The 24,331-nt window shown below is 44.5% G+C and overlaps 1 protein-coding gene across 1 annotated transcript in view; it reads left to right on the forward strand.

The window, feature by feature from the left end:
* Positions 1–24,331, forward strand: part of Sppl3 (signal peptide peptidase like 3) — a 105,623-nt gene that overhangs the window by 50,025 nt on the left and 31,267 nt on the right. Inside the window, exon 2 of the mRNA XM_028854792.2 lies at positions 9,535–9,612. Within this exon, the coding sequence (XP_028710625.1) occupies positions 9,535–9,612 (78 nt within the window). The remainder of the gene's footprint in view (positions 1–9,534; positions 9,613–24,331) is intronic.

Here is a 24,331-nt window from a genome sequence, read left to right on the forward strand (position 1 = left end):
AAGGGGTAGGTTGTCCTTACCGGCTGTCTTAGCCAGGTGTCCTTGTTGAGAAAACAAGAGGACATAGCAGTGTCTGCAGACTTTTTCTGTGAATGTTCAAAATAGTAAATATTTGGAGCTTTATGGGCCATATGGTGTCTGTCACAAACACTCAGTGGTTGCAGTGCTGAAGTGGCAGCCTGGACAGCACATAAAGGACTGGACCTGTCTTTTGTCTTTGTCTGTTGGAATGCAACAATTGCCTGTGGTCTGCTGAGTTCCTGAACTGTCGGGACCCATCCCATAGCTCTTTATTTCTCCCTAAACTTCATCCTGCTGCTTTGTGTCCTGTGTCCTCACAAGATTGCAGCCTTCCTAAGTGCTCTTACTCATTTTTTGTACTTTGCACATGAATGATGGATTTGTTAAATGTTTATTGGAAAAGATACTGGCTCTGTCAAGCTTAGAATACAGTCACACATTGTGCAATTGTTCTGAGAAGTGTGTCACTGGAAGTTTTGTCATTGTGCAGACATCACAGGTTGTACTTAGACTAACTTGAGCTGTCTGTGATTCTTGACCAAAATGTCTATGTGTCATGGTCCATATTGGGCTTTTCACTTAAAAAAAAAAAAAAAAAGAGGAGAAATGTGGAAAATAATTATTATGGGCATTATAATGTTAGACACATTGTTTGAGTCAAAATGATTGGCTAGCCAGGCCACCACACCTTTAATCTCAGCACTTGGGAGGCAGAGGCTGATGGATCTCTGAGTTTGAGGACAGCCTGGTCTACAAAGTAAAGTTCCAGGATAGCTAGGGCTACACAGAGAAACCCTGTCTCAAAAACAAAACAACATGTTGCACGAATCCTAAATGGTCTCATAATAAAAACCCAGAGCCAGATATCAGGGTGAAAGATCGGAGAAGCAGAGCAAGCCACAGCTACCATCTCTTACCTCACTAACTCCTCAGCCTGACGGAGCCTCTGCAAGAGAGCAAATTCCTGTCTCCTCTTGCCTTATATTCCTTTCTCTGCCCAGCCATATCACTTTCTGTCTCAACCTTCCTAGTGCTGGGATTAAAAGTGTGTGATCCCAAGTGCTGGAATTAAAGGTGTGTCCCACCACTGCCTGGCTGTTTCTCTTTTTGACTGGATTAATTTCATGTAACCCAGTGTGGCCTTGAATTCACAGAAATTCAGAGGATCTCTGCCTCTGCCTCCTGAGTGCTAGGATGAAAGGTGTGTTCCACCACTGCCTGACCTCTGTGACTAACTTTGTGGCTGGCTCTGACCTCTGATCTTCAGGCAAGCTTTATTTCTTAGATTACAAATATATCACCACAACAAAATGCTTATGCTAAAAAAGATGGCTCACCAGATAAAGGTGCTTACTGTCATGCCCAGCAATTTTTTTTAATCATTAAAATTTATTTTTAGACTTGATGTGTCTTGAATGTTTTGCTCACTTGTGTGTCTGTGCTTTGTGAGTGTGCCTTGTGCCTTTGGAGGGCAGAAGGTACTGGATCCCCTGGAACGAGAATTACAGATGCTGCTATGTGGGTGCTGGGAATCAGACATGTGGCCTCTGGTAAATTCTGTCTCCCGGACAAACATAGTAGAATGAGAAAAACCACCTCCTGCATGTTGTCCTCTGACCTTCATACCAGACTGTGGCACATGTACTCACACACACACACACACACACACACACACACACACACACACACAATGAATAAATCTACTAAAAAATGTGTCAATGGCCTATATTGTTTGGAGTAACTTAACCACCACAAAAGCCCCACTGTGGACCCTGAAAAACTCACTGTGGTCATGTGAACCCAGTGGCACCTCACTGTACTACTAATCATAGTGTTGTTCAGCAGACATGCAACTTTGGTTTTTAAGGCCAATTTCACCCTAGAATGAATGTTCTTGATGAAGCAATAAAGATTCCTTAATTAAGTCTCAATCCTTACACACATATTTTAACAAGAAAGTGGGAAGTTCCCACAAGCATCTGGGCATAGGACAGAGTGTCATTGCCCCCCTTGAGCAGAGTACCTGTGCAGTTGTGTGACACACTACCTGGGGGAGATGTCATCTGTTCTTTTGGGGAGGATGCCATTTGTACTTGTAAGAATATGGCGGACAGACTAGAGTTCGTCAGGCTTACTTGTTGTCAGTTCTTCAAAGCAAAATAAGCCTTGCTAATGGTGCAATTTGAGCTTTCAAATAGAAATTAGAAATTTGGGGGATTTTTATCTACTGGCACAAACTTGAGGAATGGCATTAACAGATGGGAATTTTCTAATATTGTGTAAGGAAAACTTTGAGAAGAACTGTACGAATTAGTGCACCAGCAGCTTGCATATTGCTTACATCATGTTACAAAACCTTCCATGAATAAAAAGATCACCCAGAGTACAGAATAGGCCATCCAGTTTAGATGTAATGTGTTCTTGTCATTGTGGTTACTCTGTAGATGGGGTTTCAAATCTCACCTTTAAGAAAATTACTCCAGTTAAGTGTGGTGGCTCATGCCTGCAATCCCAGAGGCTGAGGCAGGAGGATCGTGATTTCAAGGCTATCCTAAAGTGGATAGTGAGACCCTGTCTTTAAAAATGTAAAACAGCTGGGTGGTGGTGGTGGTGGTGCACGCCGTGCACGCCTTTAATCCCAGCACTCTTGAGGCAGAGCCAGGCGGATCTCTGTGAGTTTGAGGCCAGCCTGGTCTCCAAAGAGAGTTCCAGGAAAGGCACAAAGCTACACGGAGAAACCCTGTCTCGAAAAACAAACAAAAAAAAGTGTAAAACAAATTATTCCGTGAACATCAGGGAAAACTAACCCCCCTCCCATTATTTGAAAAGGCTGTTTAAACACTCCCTCTTCTGTAGCTGCTTGTAGCATGCATCTTAGAAGGTCTTATTAATAAAAAACAAACCTGGAGCCAGGTATTGGGGTGAATGCTGGAAGATCAGAGAAGCAGAACAAGCCACGGCTTCCTCACCTCGCCAGTTCCTCAGCTGATCCTGTTTTCTCAGACTGGAAGCTTCTGTGTCCTCATCCAAATGGATCTCAGTTGAACTGCTGCTCAAAAGCCAAAAAGCTTAACCAGCTCTAGTTCCTGGTCCTCAAGCCTTATATACCTTTCTGCTTTCTGCCATCACTTCCTGAGATTAAAGGCGTGAGTCACCATGCCTGGCTGTTTCCAGTGTGGCTTTAAACTCACAGAGATCCAGACGGATCTCTGCCTCCCAAGTGATAGGATTAAAGGCGTGAGTGCCACCATTTTCTGGCCTCTGTATCTAGTGGCTGTTCTGTTCTCTGACTCCAGATAAGTTTATTAGGGTGCATGATATATTGGGGAACACAATACCACCACAGCTGCATGCCTGAGTTTTGGCTGGGTTTTCCCCAGAGTTCAAGCCTGGCAACGTGTGGCAATATGGATGTGTAGAAGCACACAGAGAATCCAGCTGTGTCTTAAATGTAAAAGAAGGCCCTTTTCAGTTTTGTGTTGTTCAGAAAATACTATTTTTTCCTTTAAGGTGTTAATTATTTTCACAGACAATAATTTCATTTTAAGTAAATTAATGTGTATTTTAAACTTCTCAATTTCTTGTGTTTTTGTTTTGTTTTGAGATGGTATCAGGTAGTCTAGGCTGGTCCTGAACTTCTGCCTTCACCTCCCAAGTGCTCTAATTGCAGGTTTATATAGTCAAGTTACTCAATTTCTAATATAGTAAATACCGTAAACTACAACTTGCCCCCAAAAAAGCTTAACTTGGGAGTCCCCAGGTTTAGGATTGTAAATGGTCACACAGCCAAAAGTGTTCGCCTTGCTGGTCTGAGGCAGCAGTCTTCAGAGTTGGACTAGGATGACCGGCTTTGTAGATGGACAAGAATGCTTTCATTGTCCTGCTGCAAGACCGATGCGTGGGACACAGTATTCACTAGTGCTCGCTGGGCCTTGGCTTGGCAGGACTTTTTAGTGTTACTTACTCTCGCCAGTAAAGCAGCTTGAAATAGATTCTAACTGCCCGAGTTTTAAAGTCCAACATGATTCCGGTGTTCTTAGGACACACACACAGCAACATCTTGGATATTAGAGGACTCTTGGCTTTGTGTATTAAAGTAAAGGCCTGGTGGGATATGTTAGAGAATCCATGCTCTTTATACTGTGTAGATGTATCCAATCGTCTTTTTAAAATAAGAAACACAGAGCCGATGTAAAAGAGAAAGCCGAGAGGTCAGAGCTCAGAGATAAAATCTTTTTTTTTTTTTTTTTTTTTTTTTTGTCCGCTTATAAGAGTTTATTAGAGATACAGGGATAGAGAGTGCAGGCCTGTGGGAGAGACACGTGCGTGGAGAAGAGGAAGAGGAGAAGAGGGAGAACTGGGAATATGGCGCTCCGCTTTAAAAACCGGCTGGGGGCGTGGCCAGGTCACGTCACTACTCCACGCATGTGCGTAGATCACATGGTCACGTAGCACGCTTACGTAGCCATGTAACGTCACGGATTCTGGTCACGCGAGATGCCTTGGCCGGAAGTTGCTAGGCGGAGATGTCCGGGTCCGCCGGGTATCCTGGCTACGAGAGACGCTTTGACCCGGAAATGGCTAGGCGGAAGTGTCCACCTGGTAAATGGGACCGTGGGGGGCGTGTTGTAAACCCTCAGAGATAAAATCTTACCTCCTGCAGTGCTCCTAACTTCCCCAAGAGAGAGCTACTTCCTGTTTGTCTGTGTTTAAATACTTTCTGTTCTGCCTTCTCATTGGTTCTAAACCCAACCACATGACTGCCTCTTCACTGCCTGTAAGTACCGCCCTCCAGGTCTTAAAGGCATATGTCTCCAACACTGGCTGTATCCCTGAACACACAGAAATCTACCTAGCTCTTCTACCCACCACGCTCTTGCTATGGCTCTAATAGCTCTGACCCCAGGGCAACTTTATTAACATAAAATTAAAATTACATTTCAGTACAAATAAAATATCACCATAATACTGACCCTCAAATGTGTCAGCTCAGCACCTGACAAGAAATCAGTAGCCAGGTTTTCCCATCTTGTACAGTGGGCTGACCTGATTTTGGCATGTTTCAAATGTATGTATTTAGTTTCTTGTTGTATTTCATAAGGATTTGTTTATTTCAGAAAACAGCATAGTTCTGTCTTTAAAGTGCATCAAAGTCTTTGGGAACAGACCCACTAAAGGGCCCGAGGCACAGCACATTTCCAGGAGTGCTCTGCTCTGACAGAGGTGGGGATGGAGGGCAGGAAGAGGCTGTGCAGTAAGGTTGCTGGGCAGAATGTCCTAGAATTCCCCCAACACCCACCCATTTTCTTGACAGAGCTACCTACCTTTCCCCCTTCTTTGGGCCTGCCTGCCTGAGACGTTATTACCTTTTAAATAATAACATTCTGCTTCACAAAAGCAAGAACACAAAAGCTAAGTCATCACCACAAACCACCATCAGAAAGCAAGCCCTGGGGAGAGAGAGCTCTCTGTTATCTCTCTAGTCAGCGAAGAGAACAGACAATTGGAAACTGCTTTTCACATACCTTCTACAAAGATCCTACAGGCAGCTGCTAACCTCATTTTTAACCAAACTGTAAACTGTAACTGAATCAGAAATGAAGTGCAAATGGAAATCATACTAGCACAGCGGTTTTCAAACACGGTGGCCTTGGTAGAGCTTGAGGAGACAGGGGTTTGAATCCGTTCCTGTGTGGGTGCAGAATGGTGTTCTGTCTGTCTGTAGAGGCAGTGTGCTGAGGTTGCTCACATCCCTGAGGCGTGTCGGTTCCCTGCTCGGCTCGGCTCTTAGGAACTTTGCACATGTACGTCGTCTCACAATGCAACATGAGTACAATGCTCAAGAGTCTTTAATACAAAAGAGTTTAGCTCTAGCAGAATTTTTATAATTTTATTATTTTTATGTGTATGAGTGTTTTGTCTGCTGGTATGTATGCGCACCACATGTATGCCTGGTGCCTACAGAGGTCAGAAGATAACGGATCCCCTGGACCTGCCTCCACCCTTTGGGTACTAGGAACCCCACCCCGATTCTCTGAAAGCGTATCAAATACTCTAAAGTGCTGAGCCATCCATTCATCAGCTGGAGTAGAATTGGAAACAATTCTAGTTTGTGTCCATACGGGATGGGGTCGGGGAGAACAACCAGGATTGGAGAGGTGAATTGGCACAGACCACCGTTCTTTGAAGGGTCCTGAGTTTGAGTCCCACCATCACTTGACCAGCTGAGCTATCTTGCCAGCCCTCATACTTTTAATTATAATCAAAGACTTTGCCTTGGGTTTTGCCAGAGTAGGGGAGTGTGGCTGCGTTAGTAGAGCGCTTGTCTGGCATATTCAGTATCCTGGGTTCAGTCCCCAACAAGAAAGGAGAGAGAACTAACAATAACAAAATTAGACTTTTTCTTTTTAAATTGTATTATGTGAGTCTACAGATGTGGGCAGTCAGATGTAGGAGTAGGGTCTCTCCTTCCACCTTGGGGACTGAGGGATTGAAGTCATGGTGTCAGGCTTGGCTGCAGACGCCTTTACTCACCGAGCCAGCTTCTCAGCCACGACTTGAAAGCAAAACAAAAAATACTGTATTATTGACATTTTCAAACATATGCAAAAACTGGAAGACTATACTCTGTACTGGTTATTCTGACTTAAGTATTCCCCCGGGTTTGTTGTTGTTATTGTTTTGGTTCTGGTCTATTTTACCTTTTTTTCTTTCTTGGAGCATTTGATATTTTAAAAATTTATATTTTACTTATCAAAGGGTAGACTGAGGTCTGTTCTTATTTCATCTGAGAGCCCCACTGATGACAGTTCAAGTAGGCAGGAAGTTCTACACAAGGAGTTCCAGGGCAGCCAGGGATATACAGAGACAACTTTCTAACCCAAGCTGGCATTGAACTCTGTAGGTAACTAATTTGACTTAAATTTCTGGTCTTCCTGCCTACTTCCCAAGTGCTGGGATCACAGGCATTAGTCACTACATCTGGTTTAAATAAGGCGTTTCCAAAAGCAGCAACAAAAATTGTTTTTTGATTGGTTAAAGTAGAAAGTCCCAGTTAGACATTAGTTGGCAGTTTCTGATTGGGTAATATGCTATCAGGTTTTGATTTACTTAAGGTTGGAGTCATATAAGCCTTGTGAACTTCCAACTAAATTTTGTTTGTTTTAAATACACCCATAAGTACTTGAAATATCTGTAATAGCCATTGCTCAGAAACTGGCTGCAGGGCTGGCCAGATGGCTCAGCAGGTAAAGCATTGGCTGCTGATAAGCAATAACCAGAGTTGATCCCCAGAACCCACATAATGGAGGGGAAAAAATTGAACCCTGAGGGTCTCACATACCTGTGTACGCATATACACACAAAAGTAAATAAATAAATGTAATGATAATTTCTAAAGATAGACTGCCTGTGAACCCTGGTGTCTTAGCATGAGGTTTTATTGTGTGTCTTTAAAAATAAGAGTGGGGGCATGGCATCGGGAGCATCTCCTGCAGGTCAGACTTCATTTTTAGCCAAGGATGGTCTTGGACTCCTAGTCCTCAAACTTCCACATCTGAAGTGAATGCTGGAATTTCAGGTGTGCACCACCACACCCTACTAAAGATCCGAGGACACAGAACCGTTCCCTCCTCATTAGTAAGTACAGTCAGCACACAGAAAGGGCGGAGTGTCTCCCATCTCTATAAAACTGCGCTTTTTTTTTTTTTTTTTTTTTAAAGTAATGGCACACACCACAGCACATTAGAGGTCAGAGGACAGCTCTCAGGAATCGATGCTCTTCTGTTTCCTTTTGGGACCTGGAACTCAGTGAACACAAATCCTCCTCGCACCAGCGTGTTCATTGAGCCATCTCCAGCTGACCTTTTGTTTTTCTTACTACAGAGAGAGAGAGAGAGAGAGAGAGAGAGAGAGAGAGAGAGAGAGAGAGAGAGAGACTTCTATTTTTCTTCACTTGAATTTCTTACCAGTTCCTATGATACTCATCACTCTGTTAGAGCACTCTTTGCTGAGGTCACCGCTCCATGTGACACAGACAGCATTGAGTAACTGCTACACTCTGTGACCTGCTCATCTTATCCAGTGACCGCTCTGTAGAGTGCTGCTGTTACCCCAGTTCGCAGACGGAAAAGACGACCTGGAAAGAGGTTTCAACCTCAGCACAGTCTAACTCTGCTGCTTCTTTAAAGCCTCCGCTGTCCTTGGTTCCTTCTCTTTCTCCATTTTGGTTTCCTTTCCATTGGTGCCTCCTAGCTGATGTTCAGATTTGGAAGGTTCTCAGGCCACCACCATCTCTGGCCTCTTCCCACTCACCCACACCTGTGAGTTCACTTACGAGGAAGCCAGTAAGCCCCCAGCATGGAGCAGCCACAGGCTCTGCACCTTACACCTCGCTGTCAGTGAGCTCAGAGCTCCACTCTGACTCTCCCTCCTGTGGTCCGCGTGTTACCCACACATGCGGTGTCTGTTCTTTCTCCTCTGCAGCACTGCCCACAGTTACATTCACTTGGGGGGGGGTGGTCCTCATTCCTTTTCATTCCTTTAGAAAAGGCATGGAGGCAAGGACCAAGGGTAAGAGTCCAAAGACCATTTATTTTCATATCCCCAAGTGGCTCACTCTCAGGATACTCTGGCACATAAACATCATTAAATATTGTCAGAATTAGTGGGCTGGGGATGTCGTTGAGTGATAGAGCACTTGTTTCAAATGCTCACAATGTACTGAGTTCAGTCCCCAGCACAAGAGAATCTTTACCTGGTGGTGCACACCTTTAGTCCCAGCACTTGAGAGGCAGAGGCAGGAAGATCTCTGTGAGTTTGAGGCTAGCCTGGTCTACATAGTTCCAGGACAGTCAGGGCTACATAGACTTTTTTTGCTGAGATAATGATGATGATGATGATGATGATGATGATGATGATGATGATACTTGTTTTGCTCAGGACTGGGAAGCGGGACTGGTGGAGGTGGTGGAGGGTGTGGAATTGCTGGGCTGCCGGACATCCAGGTTGTAAGAGAAGCAGTCATCAGGAAGATGTCAGTTTCTTTAGGCAATCAGGAATAAAGTAAAAAAATAGTAACTAGTTTTAGACCCTCCATACCACACCCAGATGGCAATAACCAGTAGACATTAGGAAACAAGACAAGGAATCGAGGAGAGATGTGTTCTCTACCTCATCAGTAATTCAAACCAACAAAGGACTGTTAGTTACTCTCTGTAAACTCATGAAAATTTAAGCATCATCGAGATGTTTTTTCATTGGAGTAGTTTAAGTTGGTAGTGGATGTTACAAATGGGTCATATACATAATCATACGGAGGTGAAGTTTTTGCACCATTATCTTTTAACATCCTCGGGATGTTAGCTAACAGCATTCCCACGTGGTAAGCGAGCGTGTCTCTTTTTAATGATGTTATTTTGCTAATGCTAACTTAGATCTCACTTAAAGACAGGGGCTGTGAGCTCCTCAGCACCTGCTGCATGTCAGTTAACGTTTGTCCTCTTATCTCTCTAGGGCCTATTCCCTGGTGGATTCCAGTCAAGTGTCGACATTTCTGATATCCATTCTTCTAATAGTCTATGGTAGTTTCAGGTAAGACATTCTCCTGGGGTTATATTTGATTACAGGTAGGGGAAACATTGCTCTGTGGAGAGAAATGGGTTTTGTGAGGACTTGAGTTCCCGTGGGTAATTCTCATGTCCGTTCTTCAGTTGACTGCTGTTAAACAGTCATGTTGAACATGTTAAACATGTCTTGTTTTCGCTTATGACTTTAGCATATTAATGCATATATGTAAAAACTAATTGCTTAAAATTAGGTCTGCAGATAGTGGTTCATTGAAGAGCAGAGCTTGTTGGGAAGTCTGAGGAGAGCTGACAGGGACTCTGGTGTCACAGGGATCAAAAATTTAGACAGAAAGACAACTCAAAATAAAAAAAATGCATGCTACATAATGAATGACAAATAGTAACTGCTCTGTTTGGTTTTTTCTCCAAATCAAAGTGTAGTCGAAGGCCTTTAATAGACAGAGAAGGATCAAGTAAACCCAAATACAGCTGTGCTCAGAGCTAGTGAAGTTCTCTCCTTGTCCTGAAGGGCTGTTTCGTGACTAGCATCTCTACAGAGATGAATTTTTCCTTACTACAAAAGCCTTGACATAGGTTAATCCCTACACATTGCTAACAATAGACTTTTTTATTTTTTTTTTTACCTTCAGAAACCATTTCACGTAACTCACCCTGTTACTAGAGTTGAGTGTGGTAACATTACCAAGTCTTCTCCCTGTTGCCTTTGGGAGTGCTGAGACTGGACCCTGAGGACTCCATACCCATCCTAGCACTCAGCTGTATGACTAGGAGGAAAAGCTAAAGAAGCCAGACAGCTGCCCTTTCTCAGGAGCCGCAGTTAAAGGACTATAGTGGCGTGTAACTGAGACCGCTGTGTGCCTGACACAGTCCAAGTGAAGCCTGGGGACAGGGGAGGCTCAGCAGCCAGAATGCTCCCTGCTTGACACCCACACGATCCTTTGCTCTCTCGCACCCGTTTAAATCCAGCTGCAGGGGGTCCAACACCCTCTTCTGGCCTCTGAGAGCACCAGCACACGTATGGCATACACTCCAACAGACACAACCCACACATACACACAAAATCTAAACGTGAAAGTAAAGGCTGCTTGGGAAATTTGAAGTTAAGAACTTGAAACAGCATGAACGGTAAATATGTCAGCAGGAGGATTTTGAACTGTCTGTTTTACCATGTCAGGATTGTGAGAAGTGCTGTGTAAAATCACAGACTGCAGTCCTATATTACAGCCATTATAGAAGAAAGATGGATTACTAAGACACACACTGACTAAAGTCTTAATCACAAAGTTGTCTCCAGAAAGCCCTAGGTTCTTTTGCTGGGTCCTTAGCTTTTTTCTTTGGTGTTGGTGGCAGTATTGTTTTGTCAACACAGGCTAGAATCCTCAGGGAAAGAGTGAGCCTCTGTTAGAAGACTCCTCTATCAGACTGTTCTGTAGGCAAGTGGGGTGCACATATTCCTGATTAATGATTGATGTGGGAGGGTCCAGCCTTCCAGGCCAGTGCCACCCCAGACAGATGGTCCAGGCGGTCCTGGGTTGTATAAGAAAACAGCTGGAAAAGCCATGGAGAGCAAGCCAGTGAGCAGTGTTCCTCTGTGGTTCTGCTTCAGCTCCTGCCTCAGAGTTCCTGCCCAGTCACCTTCAGTAATGGGCTGTGATCAGGGTGTGTGAGCCAAATAAACCCTTTCCTTCTCTGAGTCACTTTTGGGTGTGATGTTTTTCCAATGAAGTAAAATGGGACACAATTTTTATTTGCATATGTATTTACTTTGAGACAGAGTCTCTATATAGCCCTGGCTATCCTGGAATTGACTTTCTAGACCAGGCTGGCCTCAACTCACAGAGAGATCTGCCTGCCTTGGCCTCCTTGAGTCCTGGGATTAAAGACATGTGTCAACACACCCAGTTTAGGACACAATTTTTTGTTTGGTTGGTTTTTCTTTTTGTTTGGTTGGTTTTTTTTTTAGACAGGGTTTTTTTTGTGTAGCCCTGGCTGTCCTGGAACTCACTCTGCAGACCAGGCTGGCTTTGAACTCATAGAAATCCACCTACTTCTGCACCAAGTGCTGGGATTAAAGGTGTGTGCCACCACCATCCAGCTAGGACAATTCTTTTTTTTTTTTTTTTAATTTATTTATTATGTACACAGAAGAGGGTGAAAGATCTCATTACAGATGGTTGTGAGCCACCATGTGGGTGCTGGGAATTGAACTCAGGACCTCTGGAAGAACAGTTAGGCTCTTAACCTCTGAGCCATCTCTCCAGCCCCTAGGACACAATTCTTAACCCCTTCTAAGAAGCCAGAGCAATTTAGAACCTTACCAAAGTGATCAGTATTATCAATATATTGTATTTCTACTCCTGATATTTTATCTTTTTTTGTCACTGATACCGTGTATTAACATTTTTGAGAGACTTTACAATTGAAAACAAAAAGAGCCATCTTTATAGTTACAGCTCACATCACTTTCATTAGTAGAAATGACCTTTTCTTTCATACATGTGGTGATATAATGTGTACCCTAATAAACTTGCCTGAGGATCAGAGGACAGAGTAGCCACTAGATTAGACATAGAGGTCAGGCAGTGGTGGCACACACCCTTAATCCCAGCACTTGAGATCTCATGTCTTTGCTTGGGAAGCCCACACACGTTTAATCCCAGGAAGTAATATGGCAGGACAGAGAAAAGTATAGAAGACGTGAGGAAAGAAGAACTCCCTCTCTTCAGGCTGAGGATTTCGTAGAGGTAAGAACTAGTGGCTGGCTGCTCTGCTTCTCTGATACCTGGCAAGGTTATTAGGATACACAGTATATCACCACACACACACACACACACACAAACACACACACACACACACACACACACACACACACACACACACAGTTGTGTACATTTAGAGAGTTAGGGTCCTTTATGTACTGATTGTTTCCACACAATACCCCAAGTGTTTTCAGTAATCATACATTAGTATTTAGTAATTTAATATGTCTTCGGGCTACTCAGGCTCTGGTTTTGTTGGACATGTGAGTTGTTAACTTTTTTTATAAATTTTTTTCCCCTTTGGTTGAAGTCTGTTATTAAGATGAACATTTAGAGCCAATAAAATGGCTCAGCAAGTACAGGCCTTGTGACACCAGCCTGGAAATCCTAGGCAGATCCCTGGAACCCCGTGTAAAAGGAAGGAGAGAGCCAACTATGCAGAGTTGACCTCTGACCTCCACATGCACCATAGCACACATGCCCACATCCACATCATGCCTACATAGTCCCTCTCTCTCTGAAATAAACTTGTTTTAAAGATAAACATTTAAAAGTTGAATTACTTAATCAGAGAGTATGAACTGTCTCTTCCTACTACATGCTGCTGTATTATTTCCAGGAAACTGCACCAGTCTAGGCGTAGGCAGACCTTGACATTATATTAGTAACAGAATTGTATAGGTTTCAAGGGTCTCTTTGGTGAACCTCCTGGTTTACAGAGAGGAGACTGGGGCACTACTTGTGTACCTGGGAGATCATAAGAGGGAACCGGAACTCCTGAAAGTGGAGTTAAAGATAGATGTGAGCCGCAACGTGGGTGCTGGGAATTGAACTTGAGTTCTGTGCAAGAGCAGCAAGTGCTTTTAACACCTGAGGTATCTCTCCAGCCCATTTTGTTTCTTTGTGAGACAGGATCTCACTGTGCTGTGCCCTGACCGGCTTGGAATTTGCTCTGTAAGCCAGACTGCCCTCGAACTTAGAGAGCCCTGACTTCCCGATCCACAGTAATGCTAACCTCTGTCTGGATGTGCCTGCTCCGGACACCCAGCCACGGTGTCTTGGGATGTGGCATCTACGTCCTACCCTGTGTATGTTTCACTCTGTTGTATTTCTGAGCAGCCTCTCTGGCTGTCTGGGCTGCTGCCATGCTGGCTGTTGTAAGTAACGATGCTGTGGATGCCCAGGTACAAGTGTTGATGCGAGCGCATGTTCTCATTCCTCTGCAGGAGCAGAAATACTAGATGATGTGTTAATTCTTTGATCTAACATTCTAATAATTGCTACTGTTTTCCAAGACATCTGTACCACTTTATGTTCTCACCAGCATTGTATGAATTTCTTCACATTCTCACCAACTGTTCTCTTTTGAATGTTTTCTTTATTTTTGCTAGCATGTATTAATTACATATCATAGACTTCCACTGTGTGATTTCCATACCTGTATATCAATGTTTCCCCTTAGTCACACACAAGCACATTACTCTCTACTCCCCCTCCTTCTGGCTCCATTCTTCTTCCCCAACAGTCCTTTTCTGCTTCCATGTCTTTATTTATGTTATTGCTGTTCATTCTATACTTGGCATGTAAAAGCAAATGTAATTTTTGTTTTTCTCAGTCAGGATAATTATGCTTAATATGACGAATTCCACTTTTACCTATTTTTCTGCACATGATATAATTTCATTTCCTTTATGGCTAAATAAAGTGTGTGTGTGTGCACACATGTACACAACATCTTAAAAATCCATTGGTCCATTAAGGAACATCTAAGAAAATGCCTGTTGCCACACATTGGTGTGGAGGTGTCTCTGTTGTGTTCTGACTTAGATTCTGTAACTAGAAATGGAGCAGCAGGATCATACTGCAGTATATTTATTTTTTAAGACCCTGAGTCCTGATTGCCATGGTATTTGGACTAATTTACATTCCCACCATCTGGGTACACATAATGTTTCCCCTTTTCCCCTGTGTCCTAACCAGCATTTGGCTTATGTGTGTTGTCTGTCTGTTGACGGACCCTCAGCATCACCTCGGACTGGTCGTCGTCCTCATCTGCATTCTTCTGTTACCCTGAGGGTACGAAGTGGTACCTCATTATGGCTTTGGTTTGCACTTCCTTGGTGACTTACTGTGTCCAGCGTCTTTTCATGTGTTGTTTTATCATCCATGTAGAGTTTTGTGGTCCCCGCCCCCAGCTCTGGGGACAAGTCTAGGGCCGTGAGCATGCCATACTTACTGAGTCCCTCTCCCCATTTTTTTCTTCCTAGTGTTGGATTTAAGAGTTCTTTATGTACTGTGAAGATGTCTTTACTAGATACGTGCTTGCGAAACATTTTATCTTTCTTCCAGTCTCTGGGTTTGCCGCCGTCTTCTCGTTTTCTGTATATTTGTGATTGTGTATTTCCTCGTGCACTGACCTTTGTAAGATATCCCTCTATGCCAGTGGTTCTCAACTTGGGGGTCAAGACCCCTTCGACAGACAGGCCTCTGTATCCAAAATGTTTACATTATGATTCTTTTTTTTTTTTGGTTTTTCGAGACAGGGTTTCTCTGTGTAGCTTTGCGCCTTTCCTGGGACTCACTTGGTAGCCCAGGCTGGCCTCGAACTCACAGAGATCCGCCTGCCTCTGCCTCCCGAGTGCTGGGATTAAAGGCGTGCGCCACCACCGCCCGGCTACATTATGATTCTTAACAGTAGCAGAATTACCATTATGGAGTAGCAACAAAAATAATTGTGTGGTTGGAGGTCACCACACCATGAGGGGCTGTATTAAAGGGTTGCGACACAAGAAGATTGAGAACACTGTCTCTACCTTCTAATAGTTTTTCTATTAATATCTTACTGAGTCTGATGTTAGTATACCCACTCAAAGTCTTTAATTTTTTTTTCAGTTTTCAAGGATTTGTTAAATAAATATATCAGAATCAAGCTACAATGACAGATTTAAACATGAGTCTCAAGAATCCCAAAATTCTTTTTTTAAAACATTTTTTATGTGTATATGTGGGGTGTGCACACATCAAGCGCATCATTTCATAGCCCTCTTCCTTGGAGGCATTCAAATAAATACGTGTTTATTAAATGGCTCATAGTACTTGTTAATGTAAACATTTTGGGAAGTATTTCGCCCACGTTGAGGGTGCACAGCAACAGTGTAGGGGCTGTGGTCCAGAGCACAGGTTACTCTTCGTGGGTCGCCCGAGCTTGTCCTGCCATCTGCTGCTGATGCTCAGCTCTCCCTGACCACTGAGCTCACACACTGGGGCGCCAGGTGTGTACTGTTGTCGCTGAACATAGCCCTCATTGTCCACCCTCCACAGCACCGCGTCAGACCTGGGCCACATAGCGTAGGCTTTGGCTCAGAAAATCCTGAGAGGCTGAAGAGTGAGTTGATTTCCAAGAATTGATGGAGGGAGGGTGTGTAGCTCAGCGTAGAGCATTGACCTGCCCGCCATGTTAACCCTGGTTTTGAGCTGCAGCAGCACAAATGATGAAGTTTTTGGTGTCTGTCTGTGGTGCCTGTCCATGTTATGTGGGTATGTGCGTGTGTGGGTGTGCATGACAGTGGATTCTTCAACAGCACTCCACCTCATTTTTGGAGATGGCATCCTCACTGAACCTGGAACTCATCGATTCTGAGTCTGAGTAGCAGTGAGCACTAGGAATCCATCCACCAGTCTCCAGCCCCAGCACTGGGTATAGACTGCCCTTATTGCACCTGGCCACTCCTCTGGTGCTGAGGGTCTGAACTCAGGGCCTCGTGCTTGTGTGGTTTACTGACTTAGGTGAATGTCTTCCCAACCCTAATTAATTCAAATGCAATTCTATGCCTTTCTTAGGAATTAATTCTTACCTTCAAACAAAGAAAAAGTATAACTAGATCTCTACCTCAGCCTAAATAAAGTCTTGCTAAGACAGTCAGTGTGTTAAACTGCTTCCTGTTTTAGTGTTATGATAAAATAAACTCTGGTCATGACCATGATCTATTTGACACTAATTAGCTGGCCTTTAGATTTCACTCAGCTCAGGATTAAGCCATAGCATCATGTCAAAGGTTGCCGACTTGACACTGGTCTGCAGTAAGGCAGGACGTGTGCAGCTCATCCAAACTGGAGGTCAGAGAAACTGCAGTAGCTAATTTCTAACGAGGACTGTGGTGATAGGAAAGCTAGCCTCAGCACACTAGTGCATGGGAGACTGTGAAGTGTGTCAGTCCCACTTTAAAGAGGAAGACGTGGACAGGGAGATGGCGCGGCGCGGCGTGGCGGGGGGAGCGGAAGGATCTGCATTCGCATCTCCAGCACACATGGCAGTGGGTGCCTGTAACCCTAGCTTTTGGGGATGGACAGAGGCAGAGCCAGTCAGCTTAGCCCAAACAGCATGTTCAGTCACAGACCATCTCAAAAACTGAGGTGGAGTGTGATGGAGGAAGATGCCAGAAGTCTTCTTCTGTAGGTGCTTGTATGGTTGTGTGTTTCTGCATACAACACCACACACACATACACACACACACACACACACACACACACACACACACACACACACGGAGAGAGAGGAAAGGAGGAGAGGGTATAAATACATATTAAATGTATTTATCCCTAGAGGATATTGCTGCATGTTTTTTTTTTTATTGTAACTATCATTTAAGTTATTTTTCTGGGGGGTAGGGGGCAGAAGTCTTGTTTGGGGGTAGCTAAAGGTCAGGCAGGGGACATGCGATGGTAACTCAGTAGCTCTAGTGCTGGAAATCCAAAGGCCAGGTGATTGTGTCAGATAGATCCAGGGCTGCCTAACAAACCTCAGACTGGCTGGTTAGACAGCAAAGAGCTTTATTGAAGTTCTAGAAGCTGAAAGTCCAATATCTAAGATGCCAGCAAGGTGGGCTTCATCCTGACACACCTCCTTGCTCGTGGATTCGATCTTTACACATAGATGGTGCCTTCACACGTTCTTCTCTCCTGGCTGCACAGATGCCTGGAAGGTCCTCTGTCTCTCCCTTTTTCTGCCTCTCCCTTTCCCTTGGCCACATCTGCTCCTCATTTCCTTTGATACCATCCTAAGCCAGGGGTGGTGGTGCACATCTTTAGTCCTAGCACTTGAAGAGCAGAGGCAAGTATATTTCTGTGAGTTCAAGACCAGCTTGCCAGTCCAGGCCTAAGGCTGCACGGTGAGGCTCTAAGAGGGGTAGAAAAAGGAAACGATCTTACCTGTAATACCTCTTTAAAACTGTCTGCATACCTGCATACAGTCAGTCCGTGGTCAGGTCCTGTGGTTAAAGTGCAGATGGGAATCTTGTGAGCGTACAGTTCAGTCCAACATAGATAGGTACTGTCCAAACCACAGCACCTGAATGATTTTGAAGTGGGGTACTTTAATCTTGCTAGAAAATATGAGTAATTGCCTAGGATTTTGTAGTCCCCTGCTTACAGAGTTACTCTGAAAATAAGAGAAATCTTGCCCTGGGCAGTGTGATGCACACCTTTAATCCTGTTGGGAAGCCTAGGCAAGCCAATCTCTGTACCTCTATGAGTTCTTGGACAGCCAGGGTTGTTATACAGAGAAACTCTGTCTCAAACACGCACAGGGGAGAGAGAGGGGGAGGGAGGGGGGAGAGAGGGGTCTATCTATCCATCCATCCATCCTTCCTTCCTTCCATCCATCCATCCATCCATCCATCCATCTTGGGCTGGAGAGTTGTAGTTCAGTGGTAGAGCCTTTGCAGGTCAAGTCTGAAGCCTTAAGTTCCATTCCCAGCACTGAAGAAAGAACCATTCCCACACACAGTGCCTGGCCAGTGTGAGTCAGTTAAGGCTAGCTATTATAAATTGAGCGTGATGGCATGCGCCTATAATCCTTGCAGTGAGGAGATAGAGGCAGAAGTTCAAGGATATGTTTGGTTACATAGTAAGTTCAATCCAGTCTCACGCTGTCCCCCCACCTTGCCCACTCCCAAAAACCCCAGTTCTCTATTGTCATTATTTTGGCCCTCAGAATATTCCCAGCCACTTCATCAGAAGACCATCCTCTTCTGATGCATCCGTATGTGGGTCATTTGGTCAAGAGACAGGATTTCTTTTCTGTGTAGCCCAACTGGCCTCAAACTTGCCGTTTTCCAGTGTCTTCCTCTTGAATGATGACTGTGCACGTCAATAATTAGATATTTGCCTCCTAAAATTTGACCTACTACTACTTCCTGTTCAGTTATAGTTGATATAAAGTAGAAATAAAAATATTGGTTTGGGTATTTTGTAAGACAGGACCTCACTGTATATAACACTTTTGATCCAAACTTGCTGTCCTCTTGCCTCAGCCTCCCAACTACTGAGATTTTGGGCATGTGCCACCATGTCCAGTTCCTTCTGTTGGTCATTTTTCTTTCGTATTGCTTATATATTTGTGGGTGAGTGATGTGTCTGTGGCAGTGTGCCCCAGCATGTGTGTGGAGGAACCACTCTGGAGTTGATTCTCTCCTCCCCTGTTTGTGTGGCTCGAACTCATCTCAGCAGGCTTGCATAATAGCAAGCTCTTGACCTGCTAAGCTGTCTCATGGCCCATGGTGGTCCTTTAAACATTGATTTCAGTAACCCAGACGGGCTCTTTGTGAAGCAAATAGCCAGGGTGCAGTCTGAATGGGGTGTGCAGTAATAACACTGCGCTGTGCTGGCATCATACTGTGTTGCTGTATAGCAGTGATGAGATTGGGTCGTGGGACAGGGCTAGGGAACGAGGTAATCATCTATGCGGACAGAACAGACGGTTGAAGTCTAGCCAAGCACTTTGATGTCTGTAGAGTTAATAAGTTACCAAGTAAGTGAGAATAAAAGCCCATCGTTGAGAGTACCCCAGAGCTCTAAGGCAGAAGTCCTCTGCACAAGCAGCATTTAAGCAGCTGAGATCTGCTGTCAGCCGTGCGAGTCTACTGAGCTGTGACTGGATCCCAGTCACAGGGGCCTGCCGAAGCCAGGCCAGTGATCCTAACACTTCCCAGCTTGAACAAACATATTCAGCCCTCCACTTTGCTTACCTAGATTTCTGTGTTGTCCGGTGGTGACTCTAATGATCAGACAAAGCTTGATTTTGAGCAGGATTGAGGCAGATGAGAAGCCCAAAGTCAATTACATAAGACCTGGTGAGAACACCGTCTCCATAGCACCTGCCTGGGCTGCTTTGGCCTTGTTTCTGCAACAGGGCCTGCCAACGAGACAGGAAGAGATGTACTTGTTTGTTCAGTTGATTTGTTTGAGGTTGGGTTTTATTTTAAGATACTCTTTTAAAATTACATGTATCTGTATGTGTATGTGTGTGGGCATGTGTATGTGTGAATGCAGGTACCCAGCCGAGTCCAGAAGAAGGCATCTGATTCCTTGCAGTTGTAGTTATGGGTGGTTGGTTACTAGCCACCCACATCAGATACTAGAAACCAAACTCAGGTCCTCTGCAAGATCAGAGGACACACTTCTAACTGCTGAATCATCTCCCCTAGTGCTTTGCTTTTTAATTTTTTATTGTTTTTGGTAAGGCCTCTAGGTAGTCCAGGCTAGCCTCTAATTTGTAGCAATCTTCTGCCTCAGCCTCCGTGTACTGAGATCATAAGCCTGTGCTGCCATAGAGAGATTTTTAAGGGGCAGGGTAGTGGTACGGCACTTTGCTTCTTTGCAAGAGTCCCGTTATGTATGTGTGCCTGTGGGAATGTTCCTGTGAGTACAGATGCCTGAAGAGGGTGGGCTCTCTGGAGCTGGAGTCACAGGTGGCCATGAGCTGCTGAAGTACTGGGAAGTAGACACGGGTCCTCTACAAGAGTAGTGCGCATTCTTGATGGCTGAGCCATCTCTCCAGCCCCTGCTTTTCCTGCAGCTGCTTTTATTAATTTTTATTACATGCAAATAAGTGGGTTTGTAACCTTTCCTATGTACATTCTCGTTACACTGACCTCCCACTCCACTCCTCTTTCCCCCACAAATAGACCTTTTCTGCCTTCTTGGTATATATTCCATTACTAGCTTGTTGACTCCTTCTCTGTGCCTTTAGACAGGCGTTCAGCAAAATCACCTAGAATAGGAAAGACAAATGTCACATACGTTCTTGGATGTGTGTAATCTAGATTTATATACATGTATGTTGGACTTTCTTGCCAGATTTCCTTTGGATTGGCAGCTCCCCAATAATGACACAAAGACTTCTTATTAATTATAAAAACTCGGCCTTTAGCTTAGGCTTGTTCCCAACTAGCTCTTATAACTCAAATTGACCTGTTTATATTCATCTATGTTCTGCCATGTGGCTAGTTACCTGTCTTCCATAATGTACCTCCGACTTCCTCAGTGTCTTGCTGGTGTCTCCTGCTGTGCCAGATTCTAACCCTGAGTTCCTCTCTATGCCCGGAAGTTCTGCCTATTCTCTCCTGCCTAGCTATTGTCCATTCAGCACTTTATTAAACCAATCAGGTGCCTTAGGTAGGTAAGGCAAAACCTAGATACCCTACAACACATGTATGTAATACAGAGATAGGAAATGACAGTGGAGAGGGTGGCTGTAAGAGGAGAGGAGGGAGGTCAGCTGAGAATAACCGAAAGAGTTAAATAGCCCCTCAGCCTGCCCAGCCCTGACCTCAGCCCCCAGGTTCATTCCCTCCATCTTCTCAGAGAGGCTGTGTAATGACTGTGCCTCCGGTAAGACCAGCTGGCAGGTTTCCAGAGTGTCAGGATGTGCCAGCAGCAGGAGTGGAAGCGTGGCCCCAGGGAAGAGATGTGAGTAAAGATTCTTGTAAAGTCACCCAGCCGTCCCCAGAGTCAGAGGAGCAGTGTGGACATAACGAGTGTACTTACTGTTATTATATTCATAAGTGGATTTGAAAACTCAGATTAAAGCAGGTCTTCCGAAAGCATGCCCTCAGGGAAGAGGCAGTCTTCGTGTTACACTGGCTGCAGATATGTCCCCGGGTACTGCATCACCAGTCTAGACTTCCGGTCCCTTCAGATGATTGGCTGGCTCTGCATGAGACCTAATGAAAGTCTAGGGTACAGAGGGATGGAACCATACACTGAAAATTACCACAGGTATTGGCCATGGCAGAAGAAATTAGTTTTAAAATGTTGTGTACAGGGTTTTTGTGTTTTAGGTGTTTTGTTGTTTTATAAACCTAATCAGAATTGAGAAGTAACAGCTTGTCCAGCAACCAGTCACTGTAACAGTTCCTCTAGGACGGACAGACATGAGACGGTTAAGTTAGTCTTTCATTTCCTGCCAAATCATCTTCCTTTGGTGACCCTAAAAATAAATACAAGACTCCAATGTATACAAGCAGGTAAATGTTAGAATTGGAAAACTGAATAGTCTAGATTTGTGTATTATTATTATTATTATTATTATTATTATTATTGGTCTCTGTATGTGTGCATATATATGTGTATGTTTGCATACAAAATACACAAAGTGACATTTTCAAGATAGTGTTCTTCTGTCAGCAAAGGAAAGAATCCTGACTCACAATGTGTAAGCCCTGTTTACTGGCTCAGGCTTCCAGATCATGCTGCAAAGAGCATTCCCTGATTCGAGGTGATCTGAGAGAGGATGAATCCATGCACGTGAGGCAACCATGTGGCAGTGTTAGAAGGGAGAGTGTCTGTTCCCACTAGCCAGGCTGGAACAATTTACCATTCACACGGCATTGAGTAGAGTCCTCGGTGATAGGAAATAGTTACCCAGACTGAGTGCTGCTCCACATCACTCCATAAGTACCAGAGCAAGACCTGACCAAGTGAGAAAGCAGACAGATAGTTAGGACATGAAAATAGTAAGCAGCCAACGTGAGTGAAAACATCTTGGAGCAGTGGAGAGAGCAGGTGGAGCTCAGTGGTAGAGCATTTGCCTCACTTACACAATGCCCTAAGTTTGATCTAAAGCACCACAAAATGAGAAACAAGTGTTCAGACAAGGTAAAAATGCACAGTATCAGCAAAAAGACAAGGCGTAACCTGTGCTGAGAAGGATCCTATCAACACTCAGATGTTAGAAAAGTCAGAGAGTAAACCAGACGTAACTGGAGTCTTCATATACAAAAAAAAGGGTGACTAAAGACCCAGATCAAGTGGGTTTGGGTTTGGTTTTGGTTTCCAGATTATTTTGTGTGGTAAGTGTTTGCTTGCAGTGTGTTTGTGCACCATGTGCATGGCTGGTGCCCACAGAAGTCAGAAGAGGGGGTTGGTAGTTGCGGGCAGTTGTTAGCTGCTTAGTGGCTGCTGGGAACCAAACCCAGATCCCGTAAGAGCAGTCAGTGCTCTTAACCACCGAGCCATCTTTCCAGCCCGCGAACCAGAGTTACAGCAATGAAGTGAAGGAATGCGCTGGATGGCACTGTCAGCGATTAGATAGTGCAGAGGGGTAGTGGGCATGAAGACGAAGACCGCCCAGAGGAGTGCAGGGAGGGCCTTGCTGAACTGACAGCAGAGCTGCCATTGCTGCTCCTGTAACCACCCCTGGCCAGACAGTGACACCGGCCTCCAGACAGCCCGAGCAGTGAGCCATATAGTCTCGGGGTGGTCGAAAACCACGGTTCACAGATCCCCGAGCCTCCAGAAACTCCAGGCACAAGAAGCTTGACTTGGAGCACCTCAAAGTTCAGCACAACCTTAGAGTAATAATAACTCATTGAGAAAAGGAGATCCTGAGAGCCTCAAGAGGCAGGGTCAGTGACAGAGAAGAGGTAAGGATGACACTCAGTTTGTCATTAGAAAAGGAAATCAGAATGTCAGGGTATTAGAGAAAAGCTCATCACTGTAAGAGTCCGTGGCAAAAATGTCTTTCAGGAATGAAGAAAAAAATGTTTTTAGATAAACAGGACCTGAAAGAATTTGTCTCCAGTTTCCACTTTAAGAAATTGTAAAGGAAATCCTTCAAACCAAATCAGAGTGGCAGCAGTTGAGCTGGGTGTGGCTCAGAGGCAAAGCAGGTCCATCTCCGTAAGGTTGAGGCCAGCCTGGCCTTCATGGCAAGTTCCAGGCCAGCTAGGGCTACATAATATGACCCTTTCTTTCTTTTCCTCTCTTTCTTTCTTTCTTTCTTTTTTTTTTTTTTTTTTTTTTTTTTTTTTTTTTTTTTTTTTTTTTTTTGGTTTTTCGAGACAGGGTTTCTCTGTGTAGCTTTGCGCCTTTCCTGGAGCTCACTTGGTAGCCCAGGCTGGCCTCGAACTCACAGAGATCCACCTGGCTCTGCCTCCCGAGTGCTGGGATTAAAGGCGTGCGCTACCACCACCCGGCTCTCTTTCTTTATTTTTTCTTTTCTTTTCTTTTCTTTTCTTTTTCTTTTTTTTTTTTCCGAGACAGGGTTTCTCTGTAGTTTTGGAGCCTTTCCTGGAACTCACTCTGTAGACCAGGCTGGCCTCCAACTCAGAGATCCGCCTGGCTCTGCCTTCCGAATGTTGGGATTAAAGGCGTGTGCCACCACTGCCTTGCCCATAAGACCCTTTCTTTCAGTGGGGGGGGGGGGGATAACTGTTTGTGTCTGTGTGTCTGTAGATATGGCTCAGTGGTTAAGAGGACCTGGGTTCAGTTACAGCCGTGTGTGTGTGTGTGTGTGTGTGTGTGTGTGTGTGTGTGTGTGTGTCTGTATCTGTTTCTGTAAAGGGTACCATTTGACCTCCATGGGCTTCTACAAATGAGTTCCAGGACAGCCAGCTAGCCAGGGCTACAAAAAAACCCTGTCTTGAAAAAGTGAAAAAAGAAAAAAAAAGCAAAACGTGGTTCAGGAGATGGCTCAGTCCCTCAAGAGGCTTCTCCACAAACACAAGAAACTAAGTTCAATAGTTCAAATCCCCAGAGCCCACATAAAAACTGGGTGCCACACAACTAGGAGGCAGAGACAGTTGGATTTCTGAAACTCTAGTCAGCCAGTCTAACCTAATAAAGAAAGAGGTGGAAAATAATAAAGGAAGACATTTAACATTAACCTCTAGCCTCCCACACACA

Source organism: Peromyscus leucopus, chromosome 23, assembly GCF_004664715.2.
Source record: "Peromyscus leucopus breed LL Stock chromosome 23, UCI_PerLeu_2.1, whole genome shotgun sequence".
NCBI lineage: Eukaryota > Metazoa > Chordata > Mammalia > Rodentia > Cricetidae > Peromyscus > Peromyscus leucopus.